Below are 25,346 nucleotides of genomic sequence, written 5' to 3' on the forward strand. Positions count from 1 at the left end.
AGAAAACATAGGCGAATTGAGCTTGATTTAGTAGTTTGTGACTTTTCGGAGTCTTATGTCAGTAAATATCTGTCTTTTCAGAATGGTTTGGATAGTCAAGAATAACACTTTAAAAATAATAGCACCTTTTTACTGGACTATAATACAATGGTGCTCCTCTGTCTGTCAGATTATCATGTGACATCCTCCTAGCCATGCTTTATTGAGACCATGACCACCCTTCTGCTCTGGCTTCTGAAGGGAGGGTCATGCCCTTTGTATAGAGTGCTTTGTCTACAGGGAGTGGACAATCGCCATCAACACAAAGGTTTGTCCTGAGAAAAGAAACTAGAAGGCAAAAGTGAGCTTCTCTTGGCTTTATTGAGTTGGGTCCCGAGGGATGCTTTGAGGTAGTAGTAATTAAAATTATCTTGCCCCGAGACTAGAAGCTATACATAGAGATTTAAAAAGGATGGATGCTATTCAAACTACAACCCCTAGTTAATCATAAAATCAGTTTAATGATCTTCAACTCAACATCTGAAGAGAGAGAATACCACCTGACATTTAATAGAGGTAAATGGCTTTCTTCTCTTACTGCATGGACTCCCTTCCTGTGAGTAGTGATCAAGATGTTTGCAAGACATGGCTGGGGTGAGAGTATACAGTTCCTGTTAATTTCCTCTGCTGACTTTGATAAAACCGTGTGAAAATTTCCTCCTCTTGCTACAGAGTTAAAGGTAGACATCTAATGTACATCATTGAGCCAAGGAAGACAGCACCTCCCTGTGGTCATCACTGGAATGGCAGTGGAAGCTAAGCTGTGCTGTGCACAAGACAGTAAGTCAATGTGTGGAAGACAGTGCTGCACTGTCTGTCCATTAAGTCTGCCAGCACAGAGACCAGCTTCCTCTATTGCAGCTAACAGGATGGTTGTCATTTATGAAAGGGGTGGTAGCTGCATTACCCTCTATTCTAAATGACCACCCTAAAATAAATAACTAAGGTATAGGAAAAACTGTACCTGAGTTATCTCTGCAAGGCTCTCTAAAGCAGGGGTTCCCCGTCCTGATGCTGTGACCCTTTAATACAGTTCTTCATGTTGTGGTGACCCAACCATAAAATTATTTCATTGCTATTTCATAACTGTAATTTTGCTACTGTTATGAATCATAATATAAATATCTGATATGCAGGATATCTGAAATGCCACCTCTGTGAAAGGGTGAGCAGATCCCAAAGGGTGAGAACTACTGCTCTATGATAACCTAAGTGAACTCATCTTCCAAACATTCACAAAGTAAGACACTGTACAGTAAGTGGAACGCAACCACTTAAGGCAAACATCAACACCCTTCTCAGGGATGCAGAACATGACCTCCTCTGAAAGGCAACTCTTGTTTTTCTAGTTTTAGGAATTTCACTGTTTTCAAATGGTTGAAATTAACAAAAATCTAAGCTCTGAATAAATGGTTGATAATAATATGGAATCATGGAGATGGTGGGCATCCTGGAGCTGGAGCTGTGGGCTCCAGGGACTGGGAACCATATGCTGTGGGTGGCAGTAACTGAACTCAGGTCTCTCTGTAAAAGCAGTACACAATCTTGACTGCTGAGCCATCTCTCCAGACTCACCTCCTGCAAAATATTATTATCTGCTTTTAAAGAGAAATTATATGATGAAATAGGAAGACTGAGTTTCCTAATTTTTACTTTATTATTTTGAGTAATCTTAAAGTTTAGTTTTCTAGACACAAAAATGACTAGAAGTTGAAGGGATGAATTAAGCCCCCAAAGCATTGGTGGGAGACACAGACAGCTGGCCACACTTGCCAAGCCAAGCCTTAGCAAAAGATAAATGGCATAGTTCTATTCTTTACTTTTAACTCAATTTTGTGGTAGTGAGGATTAATCTAGAGCTTCAGGCATGCAGGAGTAGTGTTGTCCCTACACTCTGTGCTACTCAATTTATTATCTAGAAATTACCTGAAAAATATTTCTCAATCACTTTATAATGAATTTAAACATCAACTTAAATAAAAGTTTATAAGTTAACATATAATTTAGCATGTTTGTTTACCAACTAACACTGATTTTAAAAATATTCCTTTAGTTAGAAATTATTGATTGTTCATTTTCAAACAAACTATTAAAAATGATTCAATGTGCAAAAAAACAGCCCTTGGAAGTGATGTTTAAACTGACCTTATCTTCATACATCCTTTTGGACTCCCTCAGTTCAGAACGCAGCTGAGAAACAGTAGACTCTAAGTCACTGAGCTGGCGCATATACATGGAGTTCTGGTTCCTTGCCTGTTCTCTAAAAAGTGTTGAATGGGCAGAAAAGCAGATATCAAGTTAAGAATATGCATGGTACCCTATGGGCCCTCACATCTCTTAGATACTACCAGTAATGACTTTATATGGAGTCATTAGAACAACAGTCTTTCATTATACAAACTTGTTTCTTCTGAGTTACAGCTCAGGGTTGAGGACAATGCTTAGAGATATAAGTTAGGTGTGCTGCATGTAAAATTCTGTTAAATTCCAAGCACCTAAAACAAGTTACTTGCCAAAGCTCATGGTGTCTGTGTGTGTGTGTGTGTATGTATACATATACATATATGCATATATATACACATATATGTGTGTGTTCATTACATTATTCTCTACTTCTGCAATATGATTAAAAATATCAGCACTGGAGGTTAGAGAGATGGCTCAGTGATTATGAGTGTTAACTATGAAATCATGAGGAGAAGATTTACGACCCCAGCACCTACGTAACATGCTGTACATTCTGAAAATACCTAGAACTACAGCTCTCAGAACTCAGATGCTCTTTATGGTCCCCACATGCACATAGGTCCTTGTATGTGCACACACAGGTATACATACTCATATAAACACAGTAGACCTTTAAAATAAAAGGGCTATGCATAGTTTTTTGCATTAGTTCAAATTATAAAATTTCTTATGCACATATATTTTATGTATATACTTGGACATATATACCTATGTATAACTTTGTTCATAGATGCACACATAATTATACATATATGTGTGTATATATATACACACACACACACACTTTGTCCTATCATTTTAAATATGAACTCAGCAAATCCCAGGATTCATACATAGTGACACAAAAGCGTGTTACAGAAGTTTTATCACTTTTACATGGAAATTACTAAGCAACTTCAAAAAGGTATTAGGACAGCATACTAGAATAATAGCTGCAGGCCTGTCTCTTCAAAGAAAGAGGATGCTTACCTGTTCGCCTGGAATGCTGGGAAGAGTGTACTTTCCAACCTGGTGATACTTTGCTATCGGGCTCCACCCATATCCCTCAGAATTTATCTTTTGCTTATCCCAGCCCCTTTCCTCCTAAATCTTGAGCATTGCTTCTGGACCACAAAACCCATCCTTATGAGAGATGCCACTTGTACTTTACAGAAGCCTAAGTGACTGCTATGTTACCTTAGGGCCAGGCCAAAGCTGACACTCACAGACGTATTTTCCTTAGTCATTCTCCCCAGACCCTAAATCTTGGCCACTATCTCTACATCAATAGTACCCATCTTTGTACTTTGAAAAGAATTTCAATGTAAACATGTCTTAATCTCTGCTATACTCATGGGACTGAGATAATTATCAGAATTTTTTTCCCAAAGTTTTGCTGTGCTTATAGATGACTAAAATAAACCAACCGGCATCTGACCTTTGAGGTTTGGCCCAGCACCAGCTACCTAAGTTAGACTGAACCAACTTTCACTCTTCCCTCCCCTGGATCATTTCCCTATCAGCAATAAAACCTGCAGGGACACCCCTTCCCCTTGCAAGACTACAATCACAGATAACAGTAATGAGCTGCCAGGTGAGTTCTGGAACTCAAACCCAGGTCTGCTGCAAGAGCAACAAGTGCTACTGATGGCTGAGCCAAATCTCCAGTTTAAAATAATAGCTTTTATGTTACAATAAATGGAATCAATTTCAAACTACTAGTACACACATACTGAATGATTTCCAGCTGACTCTGGACACTGTTGGCTTGGCTTCGAGCACTGCTGGCTTTCTCCGTAAGTCCTGTTATCTCAACTTCATGTTCACTGATCAGCTGCTCAATCCTAAGCAAGAACAAAGTGACTGTTAGAATATAGGAAGCTCTTCTCACCTATGACTTATCTCAAGTTAATGCTTGCAACACCTTCAGACTTAGTATTTGTTCCAGTTTTACACATGCTACTCTTTCATCTGTTTGAGACAGTGTGGTGGTTTGTTTGCTTGGCCCAGAGAGTGGAACTATTAGGAGGTGTGGCCTTGTTAGAGTAGGTGTGTCACTGTAGGCATGGGCTTTAAGACCCTCATCCTAGCTTCCTGGAAGTCAGTCTTCTCTTAGCTGCCGTTGGAACAAGAAGTGGAACTCTTAGCTCCTCCAGCACCAGATTTTCCAGGACGCTGCCATGCTCCCACCTTGATGATAATGGACTGAACTTCAGAACCTGTAAGTCAGCCCCAATTAAATGTTGTCCTTATAAGAGTTGCGTTGGTCATGGTGTCTGTTCACAGCAGTAAAACCCTAAGACTGACTTTTAATTTTGTAGTCCTAGCTGGCCTCTACCTTCTCAGTGTTGGGATTACAGACATTACTAACATGCCTGGGTTTTAAACTGTTATTATTCTCTCTCTCTCTCTCTCTCTCTCTCTCTCTCTCTCTCTCTCTCTCCCTCCCTCCCTCCCTCCCTCCCTCCCTCCCTCTCTCCCTCTTTCTTCCTTCTCTTTCCTTCCTTCCTTCCTTTCTTTTCTTTCTTTCTTTCTTTCTTTCTTTCTTTCTTTCTTTCTTTCGTTGTTTCTTTTTGAGACAAGATCTCTCTTATTATGTAGCTCTGGTTGTCCTGGAACTTGCTGTGTACACCAAGGTACCCTCAAAATGGCCAAGATCCACCCGGCTCTGTCTCCCGAGTGTTGTGACTAAAGGCATGCATCACCATGCCCGGCATGCTGCTCCTTTAATAACAACACTAGAATCCCAGCTAGGGTTTCAGAATTCTGAATCTGCATTTCAGTAGCAATAAACTAGGAGAACTAAACAAGGCATGGTGGTATGTGACTCTGGTCCTGTACTTGAGAAGGTGAAGCAGGAAGATCATTGGAATCCAGGAATTCATGGCCAGCCTGGGTGACAGAGTGAGATCCTGTTTTGTAAACCTTGAATACTATAAGCAATATGTGTTTGTTACACGATATGAATACTATGTGCTATATCTCCCGGGAGATCTAGAGAAGGATCCCATCAATCAAACACATTATGAATACACGCTTACAACTCTTTGACTAAGTCACAGAGTGTTACGTGCTTCATTTAACCAAGCAGCAGGTAAGTGACAAGTCACTCTTAGATCAACTTAGGCTCTTCTACCCAGGCTCTGTCAGGCCTACCACAGTAAGAATAGTCTCATTCTTGTTATTTGGTCAATTGTTGACAGGTGATTAAGTTGCTTACCCTTGAGCTTGAAAATCTATTTCCATGGCCTACCTTTAGGAGGATTCATCAAGCCTATGCGAGTAATGTTCGACCCACCAATGCCCTCAGCTTCTTCTCACTGGAAATCCCCACTTGTCCTTATTGTGTTGGGAGATGAACTCATTCTCTTCCCCTGTAGCAAAATTTACAGTGCTCCAGGCTTAAATAAAGGCTTCCTTACAGCTTTAACAGGTGTCGGAAGAAAACTAACTAAGTTTGCTACAGGTTATTAAGGCTATTTTTGTTTTCGTTATCTCTGAGTTTATAGACTTTGGAACTACAGGGGAGGCTACAACTAGAATACAGTATCCCCATAAGTTTTTGTTTCAGTCGGACACCTACCGATCTTGATGTTGTTGAAGTAATAGTTCTATTTTGTTCTGTGATTCAGACTTCAGGGTTTCAAGCTGATCCTCTACCTGGTTTTAAAATAGAGATATTAATTTGGGTGTTGGTAATTGTAAAGCTTAGAAAATGCAGTTTCTATGAAAGGAATGCGTTAGGGAGCTATACATAGAAATAATACTAAATGAAGCTCTATGCCTGTATTTTACAGCACTTGCACACTGGCTATACTCCCACTAAGCTGTACAGGTAAAATAGCTAGTTTTCTATCAGGAGGCGGCATTGTGTATTATCCAGAGAACAAGATACGAAGGCTTGGCTTATTTTCAAGGATTTTACAAACTATCTCTCAATGCATTGTAATATAAACCAGTGTTCTCACCACTTACTGGAAATATCCTCCCTTTAAGAAAAGAGATTTCTGTGTCTAATTCTCTTAGGATTTTACTAATAGCTGAGCCCAGGCTGCGGAAGTGCATGGTAGACATGCTGTCGTGTTCACATATTTTCTTGCCTGAGGCTTCTTCAAAGTCAACTAAGATTGATCGGATTTCTTGAAGCACGCCTTCATGACTAAGCATCATTTTTCGTAGCTGCTCTATCTGTGTGCTGCTGTCTTTCAACATATCCTCCTTAAGGCACTTGGCAGCTTCAAGTTCACGAACTGTATTCTGAAGCTGATTTCGTGACTCCTCCTGGGACTGACTCTCCCTTCGTCTAGGAAATGAATGAAAGAAAAGAAATAACATTGATAAAACACAACTTTACTACAAGGAGTAGAAAAAAAAATATACAGAATTTTGCTATAGATCCCAGGATGACCTAGAACTCAATTACGTAACCAGGCTGGCCTTGAACTCATAGCAATCTTCCTACATCAGCCACCCAAATGCTGAGATTACAAGTATTTGGGACTCCACCAGTGTGAGGAATAAAGCCATAAAACAGTGTCTGGGCTGGGCTGTACCTCACTGACAGAACACTTGCCTACCAAGCCCAGAGCCTGGCTCAAGCTCTAGCACTTGTGGAGGAGGAAGAGGAGGAGGAGGAGGAGGAGGAGGAGGAGGAGGAGGAATAATTCAGTAATAAACCCCAACCTGATATCAGCCATGGCATCTCTCTCCATTTGCATTTCTTGAAGTTTTGTTTGCAAATCAATGACTGACTGTCTTAAGTAAAATTTTTGTTTCTCATGTAATTCATTGCTCTGAAAAAAAAAACACACACACACACAAATTAATCTAGCTCTATATAGAGAGATATTAAACCACCAAAATATAGATCCTATAAACAATAATTTCTCAAGGGTTATGTGTTAATTCATTGTTTATATATTATGTATGTGTGTGTGTGTGTGTGTGTGAGAGAGAGAGAGAAACAAATCTGTCTTCCAGCTCAACACAAAAATGGGAAAATGTTTTGTCTCTTAAAACTGGTTGAAATTATGTATCAAGAAAAGTCAAATTTTACCTTTAACTTACTTAAATGTTTGGCAAAAGCCACTACCATCTAAAACTCTAAAGCCGGGAGATGGCTCTGCAGTTCAGAAGACTGGCAGCTGTTGCAGAGGATCAGGGTTTGATTCCCAGCACTCATACTGCAGCTGACAACCACCTATAACTCCAATTCCAGGGAATCTGATGCCCTCTTTCAGACTCTGTGAGTACTGCATGCACACAGTTCATACATACAACCTGCAGACAAACAACTATACATATAAAATGCAAATAAATAAACTTTTAAAACATAAAACTGTGAAGGTGCTTAACTACAGAAAAATTCAGGCATTTCTAAAGCCAGGCACTGAAGCATCTCCCTGCTAACAGCTAGTGGCCAGTGTATAATAACAGCTAGTGGCCAGTGTATAATAACAGCTAGTGGCCAGTGTATAATAACAGCTAGTGGCCAGTGTATAATAACAGCTAGTGGTCACTGTATAATAACATCTAGTGGCCACTGTATAATAACAGCTAGTGGCCTCTGTATAATAACAGCTAGTGGCCACTGTATAACAACAGCTAGTGGCCACTGTATAATAAGTAGCTTTTTTTATTACCTCATTTTTGAGTCTGAATGAAAAACAAAAACCATCGAAAATGAAAAGGTCCTAAAATACAAAAATAGAGACTAAAATTAAGCAAACATAAAAAAAGAGAAAGATTTAAAAGAAACAAAGATAATGTAGGGATTGGAGCATGTGCTTGCAGACTCTATTGCCACACATGAAGATTGCAGTCATAAAGAATGGGATGCTGGGGCAGGGGTGCACACTGGCAGATCTCTGAGTTTGGGGCCATCCTGGTCTACAGAGTAAGCTTTGAGACAGCCATAGAGGAAAAAAGGAAGGAAGGTAAAAAGGAAGGAAGGAGGAAAGGAAGGAAAGGGAAAGAAAAGGAAAAGTTAAGTTGGGGATCCAGGTGGTTGTTGGTGGTGTGTACGCCTTTAATCCCAGACATGGTAGACATGCTGTCGTGTTCACATATTTTCTTGCCTGAGGCTTCTTCAAAGTCAACTAAGATTGATCAGATTTCTTCTGTATTCAGAAACTGATTTCAGGAGTCAGAGGCAGTGTGAATTTGAGGTCAGCCTGGTCTACCGAGTGAGTACAAGGACAGTCAGGTCAGGACTACATAGAGAAATCCTATCTCAAAAACAACCTGAAGACAAACAAACAATTACAAAACAGAAAGACTAGGATGCTAAGGCTGGCCACAGTGGCATATGCCTAAATTCCCAAAGGTTAAGAGGATACAGCAGGGGGAGTTCAAATTTACAGCCAGCCTGGGTTACACAGTGAGACTCTTTAAGGAAGAATAAAGAAGGGGGAGCAAGGAGAGAAAGGGAGGCAGGCAGCATTGCAGATGGAGAGGAGGTGTTTGATAAAGGGCACAGAGAGGAAGAAGGGGGAAGCAACAGCAGTCAGCAGTAGTCTTTGTCTAGTGTACATGAGGCCCTAGGCTGATGCCTGGTGCCATCTATCGGAGGACAGAGATGCTACTGTGTCAAGTGTTGCCAAGTCAAGTCAGAAAAAAAAAAGAAACCAAGTGTCCCAGCCAAGCTTCATATCAACATCTGTCCATCTGCAGGACGACTCTCACAGTAGTCTCTCCTACCACAAGGAAGGGACCATGTCTTTCCCATCTGTGGGAAAGCCCTGCTAATTAAGGTCCAGATAGTCTTCTGAGCTGGGTGAGTAATGGAGGAATCCCTTCTTCTTTTTTATTTATTTATTTATTTATTTTATGTTTTTAGAGCTAGAGCTTTATTGTAGAAAGGCAGGGAGGAGAGAGGATAGAAAGAGAGAGGCCGGCCATGGCCACATGGAGAGAGGGGGAAAGGGAGAGAGAGAGAAAGAGGGCTAGAGAAGAGAGTAAGAAAGGTGAGTGCTTAAAGAGCGAGGAATCCCTTCAATGGCAGCGCTTCCCCTACTCTGCCCTTGTCTGGGGAGTTCAACACCACCCCCACCTCTCTACCTGCAGAATGTGACAGAGCCTTGGTTAAGATTACAGGTCTACTTCCTTTCTTCCTTAAGAACCTGTTCAGCCAGCACCTGAGGTTCCTGAAATGCTTCTCCATGCTAACGCGGCAGCTCGGGATGGAAGCCCTCAGCCTTTGCCCACCCTGTATAGTCTGATCCCCATCCCCAAAATTACATAAGCCTTGAGTTGATCTGCATCCCTGCAGCTAGTCACGGTGCCATCATTCACAGTATGTACTCACAGGGCTTCCAGAACACACACGCACACGCGCACGCACACATGCATCATCATCTCTGTTACTTTTCCTCTCATGGGTCCTTTTTGGCCGAAGATCCCCGAGGAAAAGGAGGGTCACACCCATCTTTACATATCTGGTACATAGGAATATAATAACAGCACTGTTTGGTAAATATTACAAGTATTACTGATTTTACTGGGAACCAGTCAAATGTGACATACTCTACCAGGAGATAATCGGAAATAAATTAGACATAGAAAATAAATTAAGGTTGCCTGCCCCTCCCTCCTTCCCTCCCTCCCTCCTTCCCTCCCTCCCTCCCTCGCATTTGGGAAGACAACTCTTTGGCATCCATCCTCTCCTTTCACCTTGTAGGATACAGGGTTTGAATTCAGGTTGCCAGGCTTGTGCATTAGCACCTCTCCACACTGAGCCATCTTGCCAGCCCAATCATTGTTTCTTCTCTCTACTACTATGTCTGTTTCCTCTGTCTCCGTGTGTCTTGTTGGTGCATTTATCACAAGGTCTCACCACTACTTGCTTACATGACTGGCTCGCCTCCAAAATTATGAACTCCTTTGAGAGAGAGCCCTGGCTTATTTATCTTTGTATGCCATGTATATAATAAAATGGCACATAATTTTTCCCATTTTTAATAAAATTGTAGGCTCATCTACAGTCTTCATCTAGTCTGATGAGGCAGAATAGCATGCTGTTGAACACAGACGATGTACAAACAGTACTGTAGAGAGAGCACCCTCCATGCTACCTGAAGGAAAGGCTTCAGAGAGGGAAATGCTTGAACTGAGCCCTGATAGATGATAAAAATCTTCCAGGAGTCAAGTAGACAGGCATGGCAATCTAGATTTACAAGGTCCACCCAGGATGGGCAAGTGGCTTAGCACTACTGGGGCAGAGGGGACAGACAGAGAATGGGTACTGAGCAAGGCTAGCATGAAGATCTTATATGTGGTAGTAAGAAGTCTGGCTTTTACAAAGTAGCTACTGGAACTTAATGCATAGTTTGAGTCTAGATGAGTTCCTTTTACATTTTTAGCCAATACTTCTGAAATCTATTTAACCATCTGTATGTACATACATGTAAAATCTTCCTTTCTATCACTGTTTGCAAAGAGAAATCAGCTATCATAATAGCAGGACAGCAGGCCTGAACCAATTATTAATAGCAGATGAGTGTCATTAATTATAACATTTTGAAGCATTCAGATTTTACTAAAATTACCTCATGAAACTAAGACATTATTATTACCAAGAAGAAAATGGTATGTAAATGTCTCATTAGCCCAACAGAAAGGAAAGATCAAATGTAGGTTTAGCTGATGGACCCATGACTGATATTTTCTTTCAGGGGGATAAGTTCTATTTCAAGACAGCCGGTGCCAGGGGCTAGAGGAGAATGCAACTCACTTCGTTGAGTCTTCTCTGCAAATCTTTAACTTGATGTGAATATTCTTCCAAAACACGTTCAATATGCTCTTTTCCAGGGTAAGGGGTGGACTTTCTCGGAGAATCAAGTTCCACTTCATATTTAGGAAAAAAGGGCATTTGTGTTAAAGTCCCAGTTGAAGATGTGTTTTCAATTATTGTACCATGAGTAGACGTTACAAAAAACGGGCTTGAAGAACCTAAATATTAGAGAATTTGTTAATTATTCATAAGACAACTGTGAGGCAAACACTATTTTGGGGTTCCTTTAACAAACCCTGAAGGAGCACAGGTCTCATGGGAAAACAGGAAGTGAAAGCACAACTAAGAGCCCCAAGAACACAGGAGAATGCATAGGAGACAGGCTGGGGAAGAGGGTGAGCACGTGACCTCTGTACTGAATTGCCTTCAAGTTTGTAGGAGTAACAACCAAGCAGTCTGGAGAACAGGAGAGACGGGACACTCAAGAGTGGAAGCATCACAGTAAACACCAGTGGGCTTGAGACAGCTGAGATGTTCTGGGAAGAGGAAAGCTGCTGCCACATCCGAGGATGGAAATTTGAACTGTGAAGAGCCTGGGAGTCATTCTTTGAGTGTGGATCTCACTTAGTATGGTATAGTTTTGAAGCTGGGAAGAGACCTGGTCAAGGCAAATATTTCTCTGTGGCATCAGGACCCTGCTGAGGTAGGAGACCATGACTTTTAAGTGACAGACTGGTAAGAGATCCATAGCAAAAATCTCCCAGCAGCTCAACACAAAAATGGAGATATTGGGCTGGTGAGATGGCTCAGCAGGTAAGAGCACCCGACTGCTCTTCCGAAGGTCCTGAGTTCAAATCCCAGCAACCACATGGTGGCTCACAACCATCCCTAACGAGATCTGACTCCCTCTTCTGGTGTGTCTGAAGACAGCTACAGTGTACATATAATAAATAAATAAATCTTTTTAAAAAAGGTTTAAAAATGGAAATATTAGCTAGACTAATAAGCATCTGGGTTTCTGTGAGAATGCAGAATGATAAAGGGGCATGCGGGCACTGGCACACACACAGAAGAGTGGTAGTTTAGGAGTAACAGCAGAGTCTCTAACAGCTGTTGCCAAGCTTTGCAGTAAATCAGGATCACTTGAGAAACGATAAAATAATATAGTTGTACCTCAGCCTCACTCTGGACCTACTGAATCAGAATTTGCAAGTGTGAATCTAAGACATTTCAATGTTTAGAACTGAAAAGGCTAGGGTTGGGCAGTGATGACATGGTTGAGAGCTCCATAGTCATAACAATACAGGAGAGAGCTGAGGTAAGAGACTCATCACAGAAGTCTAACACTTGCTAATAAGATGTGTGCTTAGGGATAAGAAGGGGCTAGAAGGCTCAGTAATTAAAGCACTTGTTATTCTTGCAGAGGATCCAGCTTTGGTTCCCAGAACCCAAGTGGTGGCTCACAACCATCTGTAACTCCAGATCCACCAGATCTGATATCCTCTCCTGACCTCAGAGGGCACCAAGCACACATGGGATGCACAAACATAACTGCAGGCAAAACACTTGTACAAGTAAAGCAAATCTTAAACAAACAAACAAACTTTAGAGGACAAGACGTTGGGCACCTGGGATTTTATTAGGCCACCAGGAGGTCAATGTTAATAGGAATGATGCTATACCTAAAGAGAGATGATCTGACATGAGCTGAGTTAACCAAGAAACTGAAAAAAATGAAGGTATCAGCACAGAAACAATTTAGATAAAAGATAATGGAAACATACTAAATCCAGATATGCTCAGTTACAACGCTAGGAAATCTCTAACTCAAAAACAGAATTATAAACAGCACAGTAGACATTCACAACTAAGTTCTGTGCTTTGCAGTTAAAAACAAAGCATACTAAAAACTAGGAGCTAAGATGGTTATTATGAAGATTGTTGAATTTGCATCCCTCCCGCCCTGTTTTGGCTTTAGAAAAGGTGCATACCTCCTTTGGATGTGATGCCACTTGGTAAAAGATCTTCGTTTTTTGATTCACAAGCTTTTGATTCCATGTGAACTATTCCCTACCTCTTCTTAGAGATCTTGAGAAGTGAGCGCTTCTTAGGATCATTCAGTTCTTATCTATGAGAAATAAAGCATTCACTCTTTGTTAAGATCTTATTGAAAAAGCTTATAGGGAAACAGGAACAGACTTTGTTAATGCTTTTGACACTTTCCTCTAGAAAAATATGAATACAGAAATATCTTATTGTTACATAAAACTAATGTGCAAGTCAAATTTTATTGTAAAACTTGACTTTAAGACCAAAGCAGTTTTCATTACTTTTGTCTGAACAGGTCACCTAGACAAAACAAGGTGTCCTTGGCTGGCTTAGAATTCATTTATGTACACAGAGCTAGCCTTGAATCACAGAGATCTGCCTGCTCCTGCTGTGTACGTTTTGGGATTACAAGTGTGCTCCACCATGCCCAGCCTCCAAAGGGTTACTAAAGAGAAACTAAAATTTAAAGATTAATATTTTAGTTATTATGATAACTAGTGATCTGACTGGGGCAGTTATTCTTTCAATAAAATTGTGGTCCTAAATAATAGAAATTATCTCTGTAGCAAAGACCTCAAATCAGCAAATTAGATATCATTAATAAAAGCTGAAAAACTTATTTGATGTTAAATAATATTTATGGTTTTATATTTGATCAAGAAGGTGCTACTAAGTATGGAAAATAATGATGGTGGCCTAATTCCAAATTTCTTATTTTTCCTCAAACAAGCAAAAAATCAAGATAGAAACCAAGAAAACTATGTGTATTCCACATTGTCAGTACTCTAAAGACAAAATGCCTTCAAATATCTAGAAATAGAAGAGTTTTCCCTATATGGTGAGGCAGTTTCCACCAGCCTGCTGTGAAGCACTTCTGTGGAGAAATGGGAGAAGCAAAGGAAAAGACTTCAAGGTGCAGAAGGGAACAGAAACCAGTGCAGAAAACTGCACTCTGAGACAGTGAAACAACAGAAGCCAAAACACTGAGCCCACTTGGGCCCTGAGTATAGTTCAGCCTCAGAGCATCACTGTGAGGAGAATATTTCAAAAGAGGTAGCTTTCCCTGAAGATGATAGGCTAAAGGGAAGAAACGATGGAAGAGGGGAAATTAAGGACCCAGTAGGAACAAAACAGAGGACATTGGACTTTCCCTCTACACCTCCCACCCCCTCCCCCACCATTACCACAAAAGCTACATAGAAAGAGGGCATGTGCAGCCCAACAGCCCTGCTCTGAAATGAAGAGAACAAACAAAAGCAGACCATCTCCATACAGAACACACACAAAGGTCAGATAATGTGCAAAGACTTTTCTGCTGGTCAAGTCTCCTCCACCAAACAACAGAAGTGAAGCCAAAGACAATTATTCCATGAAACTCCAAAGTAAACATTCTCAAGCACCCTCATAATGACAAAATAATTTTAAAACAAAAATTAAAGACAAGATACCATGCATGTAAACAGCAAATAAAAAAGGCACCTAGTAATTTCAGACACTACAGCAATGTGACCAGCAGATGACAAAATTTCAGCCAAGCAGCAGTTGTGACCCTGCAGCTGTTGTGAGGAGACTGCACTCACAACTCACTGAAGGATATGCAAACTGGCCCACACAAACCGTTCTCTGAGGGCTAGGAGTATAGCAGACAGTGCCTTGTAGGCCAGCACACCGAGGCCATGCAGAGCCAGCACTGCAGCCAGGTGGATGTGCAAGGTTTGGGACGGGCTCCATGCCTTCTACTGAACGGCACTTGTGCCAGAATGGAGACTGTTTCTGTGGGCTACAGTAAAGCTCACAGATGTGGGCATAGGTCATACCCACGCTCCCCCTAATAAGAAAGTATGGAAAAGTGAGCTCAGTTGGTCGTGTGCCTGCCTGGAAGGCTCAAGGCCCTGACTAAACCCAGTACCACCCAGCCTCCCACACCCAGAGTAAGCACAGCAGCATAGGACTGGGTACTTTTACTTTCCAGCAGCAGCTCTTTACAAAGATGCTTGGCACTTCTATTTGGCACGGCTGCCAGTATTTTGTGAACTTTAGAATAATGAAGTCCTTATAGAGCAAAACAAACAAACAAACAGACAAACAAAACCCCCAAACCAACTGCTCCCTGCATTTCAGTCTGCATTAGTTTGGAATGACCATATCCTCATTTCGATCAGAGATTCCATGTTCCTTCACCTCATGACACATTAGAACTGAAATACTCTAAGTTTGTAAAATCATTGAGGATTTCTGGAATTGAAGGCTTTTTCCTCAGGAAACCATAAAATTGCTGGGCTCTGCACTTGGATGATTTGAGGATCATAAAACGAACTTACAAATATATTTTTTCAGAAATTTGTAGCATAGATGCCTTTAATTTATTTTCATTTATTTCTTTATTTTTGTGGTACTGGGGAGCATGGTACACATAAGAGAAGCTCTCTGTCACTGTCACTGAGCTACATTCCCAGACCTACAAGGATCTACTTCAGATCTGACTGAAATACAGAGGTGAGGTCTTAGCTTGTTCTGGGATTGCCCAAGGTCTATTACTAACACTTCTGCCTCATTTAAAATTGTACATATGTTCACACTGGAAAGAGCCTTAAAACTGGCAAAGGCAGTCATGGTTGGAATGCTGCAGAAGGAACCCTACATACTAAGGCCTTTTGAAGATCATCTGTAGGTTTTAGTACAGCCTAGCTGAAGGGCTCAGAGACATCCTCTGAGTACTTACTCCTCCTCCTCCTTGAACTCCTTTCCTAGAATAAACAGTCTCCATCTCCACTTCTTTCCTTAGGACTCTTGTTAAGGTGGACTCTTGTTAAGGTGGACCCAACTACACTAGAACATCTCTAGGGCAAGATGATTTACAGTTAAGTCCAAGTTTGGTTGGCTATGTTACTTAAAAGGAGGTCTGTTCAGGTTCCCAGATTTATCAACTAGTGATTCACACTTACAATGATGGACCATTCTATCTTCCATAGAAATTTAAGACTGGGGATTTCACAGGGTTGGTGTACACTCCCCTAAAAGCAGACTAAAGGTATAAGGAGAGTAACAGTGAACAGCACTTACTGCCAGTGTTTATTAATTACCAACTGCTTAGTAACATCACACTGATGTGCATTTGATTTCAGTTCCACTCTTTTTCCCTAGAAGCTGTCATCAAGGAAGCACTACCTCTGTAATCTTGACAACAACATTGGACATCTCTAAGATTATGATATGGAGGTGGTATGCATACTTCACAAGAGCAAAGGTTAACTGGAAAAACTCATGCATAAGCCCTCCTATACAGGATCTGCCTCAAAATATGTGCATACAGCACTACCTAGTAGGTTAGTAATAACATGAATTAGAATGAATGTTTATAATTTGGGCTGTGTACAGCAACTTACTGCTCCATAATAAATGATTGTATCTTTCTATTTATTCAAAAAGAAGATACAACATTTATATAAATCCACGAACACACAAAAAAGTAGAATTGACCTGGTTTAACTAAATATAAACACAGGGCTACTGTAATATAATACAGAAGTTGGCTGTTTAGGTCAAATGTCATCAGTACATCCCAGACGGCAGAAAGCTAACGCTGCAGAGCACATAACCCAGATCGAGAAAGCTTCATACTGTTGAATACGATTAGAGCACAGGTACAACTTCTAGCTCTGAGCTTCAGTTTCCATCTACACCCAATGAGATGACCTCTGAGCTTTTCAAACCTTTTCTAACCAGCCAAAGCTAGGAACTGTTCTGGCCCTAGCTACCAAAACCTCTCTCGGGTCCATGAGATTCATCCGTGAAAACAGAGCCCCACGAAACCCAGTCTGAAAGCCACAGATACAGAGCTCTTGTTGCTTTTATAGTTAGATATTCCAGGTTAGCTACTCATCAAGTTCAATGATTCACATTTTCAAAACTATTAACCGATAATTAGTAAAATAAGAGATACCTTAATTTCTGGATATTCTTATTTTCAGTTTCTTCTATTAACACCTGAAAAATGAAATTTGCTTATTAATCTACTTCACTGACTAAAATTTACTGCTCCCCAAAAGTTGAATTTATAAATTTTTAACATTTAAGGTTTGGAAATACTTGTATATAACAAGTTTATTTCTTTATTATTTGTGTGTGTTTGTGACAGCAGAGACATGTGTGTACCATGGCCTGTGTGTTGAAGTCAGAGGACAACTTTTTGGATGGAGTCAGTTCTCTCCTTTCATGTGAGTAGTGGGCTTTCTGCCACCCAAGTCCCAAGTGTACACATCATGGGCTTCTCTGCAGTGTTCAAGCTGAGGACTTGCTGCAATGACAATGGCTACTGGATGCCTTTGCCTGGGCAAAGCATTTGACCAGTACATCTCTAAAATTTCCAACATCCCATGATTTCCTACAGAAAATTCACAAAAGACACTTTTTATGGCTAACTCTAGTTACAGGCAAATGCAAAGGAGGATGGATCTGTTTAAGTTGTCCTGGATAAATTTTAATGCATTTCATTGTACTTATCATCTCTACATATGTCCTAGATTTAGCCACATTAGTCTCTGCCTTTGTAGTCTTATCTTCTTCCCCACCTCCTTCTGCTTCTCTATGATCCGAGAGTTTACATTGAGGACAAACATAATTTAAGATGATCCCTCCCTTCCAAGATGTTGGCATTGAGGCTAGAGATGATTCCATAGTTAAGAGCACGCATTGCTCTTGCAGAGGATCTGGGTTTGGTTCCCAGCACCCACATGATAGTATATATACCACCATCAGTAACTACAGTTCCAGGAAATCTGATGCCCTTTTCTGACCTCTGTGAGCAACAAACACTAACATGGCATACATACATACATACATGCAGGCAAAACACTCATACACAAAAATAAATCCAAAATTTAAAAACAAATTCTTGATTTAAGTCACATATGCAAAACCTTTCTCAAAGACACTTCCAGGCTCCAGAGATTAAGAGCTAACTTTTTAGGTGGCCAGTATTTGGCTTGTAAGGCCATACAGTTAACCCCATGCCCTCTGGGGATAGGTGGTTTCGAAAAAGGCCCTTTTAAATGGATGCTATAGGTTTGTTTGTTTTTGTATTTTAAGTCAGGGTCTCTCTACATAGCCCTGGCTGGCCTGGAGCTCTCTATGGAGACCTCACAGAGATCTGCCTGCCTCTGCCTCCTGAGTGCTAGAATTCAAGGTGTGCACCACCACACCAGCTTTAGATTCTAGAGTTTTAAAGTGGATCACTCTAATACAGAAGAACAGAGTCACCCCCGAAACTAAAACAGCAAGCAAAGGCCTTGTAGATACATCAAATAAATCTTTAACAACTACATTTAGAGGGTAAACAGCCTCTAAATGTAGTTCACACTCAACTAAAATGAATAGATAACTGTATTAAAATTTAAAATATGGGACTGGAATGATGGCTAGGCCTTAGAGCACTTGCTGCCAGTGTCCAGGTCCCAGCACCTGCATGGCTGCTCAAAACCTTCTGTAAGTCCAGTTCCAGGGAATCCCACAACCCCTTCTAGCCACCACAGGCATCAGGCACCCACATGGTGCCCTTACACACAGGCAGGCAAAATACTAAATTAACATAAAATAAAAATACATCTTTAAAAAAATGAAAAACGTGGCACAGAGGTTGGCATTTCAGATCTCTGCCTCAACTTTCCCACTCCCATAGACCATAGGTATACACACATTAGCAGCCCTGTCTAACTCACCCTCTGGGAAGATTCAACACTCTGGACCTTTTTTTCTTATGTAGTTATCAGCCAAAACACACCGAGGAACAGCCCACACCACTTACTTGTTTTCTGCATTCCCGTGACCTTAAAGCCAACCTGACATTTAACAGGAGCAATGCCTAGGACCGCTCAATTGGGGACTTCTGCAAGTGTTGTGGGAAAGGAGGCTGTTGCTGAGGTGGAAAGTCTAGGACCTGAAGTGGATTATCAAGAGGCTACAGTCACACAGTCTCATGTGGGACGAAATACTGGTGACAGCCCGAGACTCCACTGTCTGTCCCCACAGTTTCCCATCTCTTCCAGAGATTCCCAGGAGCCAGGCCGGAACAAAAGTGAGCAGGGAGCAGTCCTGTTGGACTCAAAGAATTCTGCAAGTGACTCTGCAGTCACGAAGACCCAGGTTTCCCGCCACTGCCCCTGGAGAACAGGGACAGTGTACAAAGTGGAAAACAGCTGTACAAAGTGATTGGGCTGCTTCCACGTGTGACCATAAGGCCATGGAAAGTTCCAGAAGGAACAGGAGTCGATCCAGGTCCTCAAGGAGAACGACCCTTCCCTGTACCCCGAGGCGCACTCCGTCCGCATACCTGCTAACAACACCTAGCCCTAAGAGACCGGCCGCATGTCCGCGGGGGCCGCGGCCGCACCTGCGAGACCCTGTCGGCTCTCACTGCACCCGAGACCGCGACCCCGCGCAGCTACCTTACCACGGCACCCGACCGGCCACCTCGAGGCCTCGAGCTCCCTGCTTCTGCGGAGCGCAAGCCCGGTCTGACGGTTGGCGGCGAGGAACTTAGGGAGAAAGGGGGCGGGGTGTGAGGGAAGGGCGGGGCGTAAGGAGGGCGGGGCGTGAGAGAAGCCGGAAGGCTGAGGTACGAGAAAAGGCGGGGCGTGAGGAGGAGGGCTGGACCGGAGAGGGGAGAGGGGAGAGGGGAGGCTGAGGCAGAAGAAGAGGGGCGGGGCCTGAGAGAGCGCTGCCCGTGAGGGGGCGGGGCAGGCAGCCTGTAAGACCACGCCCCCGGACTGCTACGTGCTCCCCGCTCCCCTACCCCGTCGCCAAGGCAACCAGGGAGGCCCAACAAGCCACATTTCTTCGCTTACTACTGCCCTGCAACCCGGCTCCTTATCTAGCCTCACTCTCCTGTCGTCCTCACAAAGACCCCACAAAGATCCTCCCAGCTACCAAATGGCACAGATCCTCTCTGTTACCAGCGCTCAGAGAGAGGGGCAGGCTGACATCCTTATTCACATGTGCAGTCTACTCCCCCTAACCCACCCCACCCCTGCCTGTTCAAGCTAACAGAATAACTTGCATTTTGCAGCTCGCCTGTGCTTAGCCTGTGCTTTTAAGTTGCACTTCCGTCCGGACTGTTTTTTCAGGTTCAGAGTTCTTCGGATAACTGACCTTTCTGCCTTCGGAGAGCTGTTTCCTCTTCTGTGCTTCGGTTACTCTGTCGTTATAACGACTATACACTCAGACTCCAGCGTGCTGTTCAAATTAGCATCCCAAAGAAAGAGTTCCAAAGAGGCGGAAGATGAGAGATACAACCTGTAGCGTTTGTTATTGTTTTGAAGACAGAGACTCCCTACGTAGCCTAGGGTGGCCACAAACTTGGAATCCTTCTGCCTCTTAGACTATGCTCTTACAGAAGTGTATAGATCAACTTTTGCTTTGTGATGTTGGATTCTGTTAACTATCAAGGTTAAGTAGTACAACACATATACAGTGTATAAATTGACTATAAATATCAAACACTTTTATGTAATGCAGTTACAAATTGTAACCTTTTATGAAGTACCATTGAAGACTTTTGTCATACCGCTTACTGCCTTGGAAACAACTAGGACTATAGCGTCAAGTACATAAACAGGAAATTATAATCACTAAGCAGGACGATAAATGGCTAGCCTCTGTGACTAGACTGAAAACAAGTTCCAATTAGTTTCCTTTAAACCTTTTCATTTCTATCAAAACATAAGTGTGTTCTTTTGGCATAAAACATTTTAATTACCTAACACGTGACTCTTATTGCTGTCTCATTTTGTGTGTGTTTGTACCCTGAATAAAGTTTTTTCTTCTCTTGATCGGGCTATGTGACTTAGGAAGCCTCAGCCTAAATGTGGGTCCTAGCCCAGTTAGGAGGGGTGGAAGGGAAACCTTCCAAAGGTGAGTTTGTGGTTGTCCCTACCATCCTTTGTTACCATCAGAACCCAGTTTCTTTAGCCTTCCCATGTGGACTGAAGACCAGGGGCTCCCCACACCTCCTGTACCAGCCTAGGATTGCTAAGGCACCCAGCCTTATACACTAACTAGGTCCTGGGTTTTCAGCCTCTTCAGAGGGATACAGACCTTACTGTGAAAGGTGAAGTAGTAAAGCCTAAATATGCATTCACTCTGTTCCTCTAGAGAGCATTAACTATAGTAGGGGTGCAAGTGGAGCTCAGAGGTCAGTGTGGGGTATCTTCCTCGGAGAGAGCTTTCCCTCTGCCTTTTTACATAGGTTCTGGGACCAAACACAGGGAGTCAAGCTTGCTAGGTGAGTCCCTTTCCCAGCTGAGCCATACTGCGGGTTCCACCTTAGTTCCTGAGATAGGGTCTCTTACTGAGCCTGGAGCTCACAGTTGGCTAGACTGACCCACCAGCAAGACCCAGAGAGCCTCCTGTCTCTGTCTCCCCAAGCTTTTGAATATGTGGGTGCTGAGGACCCAAACTCCAGTCTTCATACTTGCAGGGCAAGAACTGTATAAAAACAACACCTCCTTGCCTTATAGAACAAAGAGCTTAAAGAGGAAGGAAGGGGTCCAGGATTCCTTAAGCAGCCATTCATTATTGCACAGACGTTGATAGGCACCAGGCTTAAGTGATGAGTGATGAATAATATATCATCTTGGTTTTTTGTTTCTTTGTTTTAAAATTTTTAAATGTGTTGTGTGTGGGTGTCATATATATATATATATAGTGTGTGTGTGTGTATGTCTTTGCACCAAGGAGGTGTTGTATTCCCTGGGACTGGAGTCACAGGCAGTTGTGATTCCAATCACATTTCATTACAAGAACAGCCAGTGCTCTTAAACCACTGAGTCATCTCTCCAGCCATGCTACTGAGCATTTTTCCCCTGTTGTTCTAGGAATCATACTCCAATCATAAATGCTATGCAAATGCTGCAAAATACACACCTACATATGGTATGTATGTGTATATATATGTATATATATGGTTGTTTTATATACATTTTAATGTAACACAGTTGCTTAGAACAGTATTTTAAATATGTATGCCACATATCCCATATATATCCCATACATATACATATATGTATATCATATATATATCACAACTCCAACAACACTATCATTTAAACGTATGTTAAAATATACATACAATGATTATTTAAACCTTTTGAAAATTACATTTATTTGTTTGTTTATTTGTGTAGAGCACATGTTGTGGTCAGAGGGCACCTTGCAGGCCTTGGCTCCTGCCTTCCACCATATGTGTCCCAGATATTAAAGCCAGTCGGTCAGATTTGGCTACAAGTACATTTACCCATTATGCTGTCTCACTGGCCCAGGGGCCCATTTTTGGCATTTTTATTATAAGTGGCATTAGCTCACACACTCTTTTGCTGGTTTTTTGTTTGTTTGTTTATTGTATTTGGTTTTTGTTTTGTTATAACCAGTCCTCTCTGAAACTTCGTTCTTCCCCAGCTGGAACTTGGTGCTTATTATATTCTAGTTTCTCCAACCCCAGCAATCATTGTTCTAGTTTCTGTGTCTATGGTCTTATCTGCTGTAGGCACTGCTCATATGTATAAGCAAATAGAGCTTTTTAAAAAAGGTTTATGTTATTTGTACGAGAGTTTTTCTTGCATGAACATATATGTACAACATTCGTGCCTGGTGCCCTTGGGGCCAGAAAATGGAGTTGTATCCCCTCAAACTAGATTACAGGTGGTTGTGAGCCACCATATAGGTGCTGGTAACTAAGCTTGGAAAGTGTGGAAAAGCAGTAAGTACTCTTACCTGGTGAGCCATCTCTCTGGCCCCCAGTGTCTGCTTGTATGTGTCCGGCTTACTTAGTATGTTTTGAAGGTTTATTTCTACAAATGTATTCCACTCCCTTTGCTTTGTTTTGTTCTGAGACACAGTCTTGTGTGGCCCAGGCTGACCTCAAACTCACTACATAGTCAAGGATGACCTTGAATCCTGATCTTCCTGCCTCCACCTTCCAAATGCTAGGGTTACATGGTGTGTACCACCATGCCCAGAGAATTTCATTCTGTTTATATATATATATATATATCACATGGTGTTATTTGCTCATGTGTTCCTGGAATTCTCGAAGTCCTTGTACAGTAAGTTTATGTTGCTAGTTTTCTTGCTTGCTTTTTGAGTCAAGGGTATCCCTACATAGCCCAGACTGGCCTGGAATGTCACATGTAGCCCAGCTGCCCTTGAATTGACAATACTCCTGTTTCTGTGGCTGAGCACTGGGGTGGCAGGTGTGCATCATGAGGCTCTGCTGACCTTTTAAGATCTAACATCATGGAGACAAAATTCCCTTTGAATAAACTGCCGCCACCTGCCTTATACCATCCATGAGTCGTGCCCGATGTACGCTGATAAAACCGCCATGGCAATTACAATCACCGTGGACCCCTTCGGAAAGATTTTGATTATCTGTGCTGTGATTATTGTGACACGGGCCTTATTGTAGCTTGAGGGGCAGGTGCTGTACATTGTCTGTTCCTTGTGTTCTCCTTGATTCTTGCTGAACCCCAGTTATGGGGAAGTATCCATCATAATGTTCTATGGTTCTGTACTTCAGGGAAAGTTCCAGCATGGAGATACTATTGGAATAAACTAACTTTCGTGCCTTCATGCTTTTCCCAAGAACCTGCTTTCGGGGGCAGTGTGTAAACCACTTCTGGCCTTTGCAGGCCAGGAGCTGCCGGCTACCTAAGGCTGTCTTAGGAAGACCCATGAAGAGGTGACTCTTTTTGTGTATAAAATATTGCCTAGAGAAATGGGCAAGCTTTAAAATAAGCTGGATTTTGTTTTAGATTGTTCAGAATCATTCTAAGACTATATAATTTATTCCAACCTGTACTTCAACATCTTGTCTGCAATGACTTGAATAAATTAGTGGCCCAGAAGGACCACTAGATGTCACCCTGGCTTCATTTTCAGAGACTTTCTTGAGCAGTTAAAAACAACCAAAATTCAATGCTTTGAAAATTAATTAGAATTCCAGCGTTTGGAAGGCAGAAGCAACTGGATTTTTGTGAGTCTGTGGCCAGCCTGGTCTACGGAGCTTTCTCCACGCCAGCTACAGCTATATAGTGAGATCTCGTCTCAACAAAACAAGCATTAATAAATATATAAAATAAAAATTGTATTAGAGATGTCAGCAAAAGTAGGAGCTGTAGCTTGAAGGCAGAGCTGTTGTCATCGAGAGCATGAAAGGCCCTTGTATCCCTGATGCATATATACCCATTGCAAAAAAAAAAAAATTAGTAAAACTAGAAAGATACTATGGCATTTGAAAGAGTTGAGTATGGGAATGCTAGATGGGGAGCAAGGTGTTGTGGCTATATTTCTCCTCTGTGGACACACGATGAGACTTGTAAGAAAGACCTTGCAGAATTTGTCAAATATATATATATACATACACACACACACACACACATACACATATATATATATATATATATATATATACACACACACAAACACACACACACACACACACACACACACACATATATATACACACACACACACACACACATACATACATACACACATACACACACACACACACTGGGCATGGTGGTACACACCTGTAACCCTAGCATTTGGAAGGTGGAGGCAGGAAGATCAGGATTCAAGGTCATCCTTGACTATGTAGTGAGTTTGAGGTCAGCCTGGGCCACACAAGACTGTGTCTCAGAACAAAACAAAGCAAAGGGAGTGGAATACATTTGTAGAAACAAACCTTCAAAACATACTAAGTAAGCCAGACACATACAAGCAGACACTGGGGGCCAGAGAGATGGCTCACCAGGTAAGAGTACTTACTGCTTTTCTAGAGGACCCAAACTCAGTTCCCAGCACCCACATGTGTAGTTGCCACCTGCTGGGGTGTGTCTATTATGAAAATGATTTATTTTTAAATTAGTAAAGTAGAGTCAAGTCTAAATATGAGGCAGAAGGATAGGGATGTAGCAGAAATCAGAAAAGAGACGGTGACACTTTTCTTCTGAGGCCTTTCTTCCAAATCAGGAAGAAGCTGGGTGGGGGGATCCTTGAAATACTCCCTCCAATTAGTTGTCTGTCCTCTGACCTCCACAGGCACACCATGGCTGCCAAGTCAAGTTACCTTCATACCAAAATGACAATGTGAAGACCCTGTGAAACCCAGAGGAAAAAGTCATACTATAGTGTGTGTGTGTGTGTGTGTGTGTGTGTGTGTGTGTGTGTGTGTTCAAACGCCTTCAGGATACTCATGTGGAGGTCAGAGGGCAACCTTAAGTGTAGCTGCTTGCCTACTACCTAG

At 41.9% G+C, this 25,346-nt stretch overlaps 1 protein-coding gene across 16 annotated transcripts in view; it reads right to left on the bottom strand.

The window, feature by feature from the left end:
• Ccdc158 (coiled-coil domain containing 158) overlaps positions 1-19,788 on the bottom strand; it is a 67,236-nt gene extending 47,448 nt beyond the window's left edge. For 2 of the 16 annotated variants that reach the window (XM_030254576.1, XM_006534994.3), the window contains exons 1-9: positions 19,374-19,761; positions 16,989-17,032; positions 12,988-13,124; positions 10,997-11,214; positions 6,949-7,058; positions 6,241-6,568; positions 5,849-5,925; positions 3,999-4,109; positions 2,185-2,299 (exon numbers count right to left, since the gene is read on the bottom strand). In XM_030254576.1, the coding sequence (XP_030110436.1) occupies positions 2,185-2,299; positions 3,999-4,109; positions 5,849-5,925; positions 6,241-6,568; positions 6,949-7,058; positions 10,997-11,214; positions 12,988-13,054 (1,026 nt within the window). In that variant the 5' untranslated portion in view covers positions 13,055-13,124; positions 16,989-17,032; positions 19,374-19,761. Of the gene's footprint in view, positions 1-2,184; positions 2,300-3,994; positions 4,110-5,848; positions 5,926-6,240; positions 6,569-6,948; positions 7,059-10,996; positions 11,215-12,987; positions 13,125-16,988; positions 17,033-19,373 lie in introns of those variants that run through there. The other 14 variants (XM_006534996.3, XM_006534991.3, NM_177230.3 and 11 more) reach the window with 12 other exon arrangements.
• Between the last annotated feature and the right edge of the window lie 5,558 nt (positions 19,789-25,346).

This window comes from Mus musculus, chromosome 5 (genome assembly GCF_000001635.26).
Source record: "Mus musculus strain C57BL/6J chromosome 5, GRCm38.p6 C57BL/6J".
Classification (NCBI taxonomy): Eukaryota; Metazoa; Chordata; class Mammalia; order Rodentia; family Muridae; genus Mus; species Mus musculus.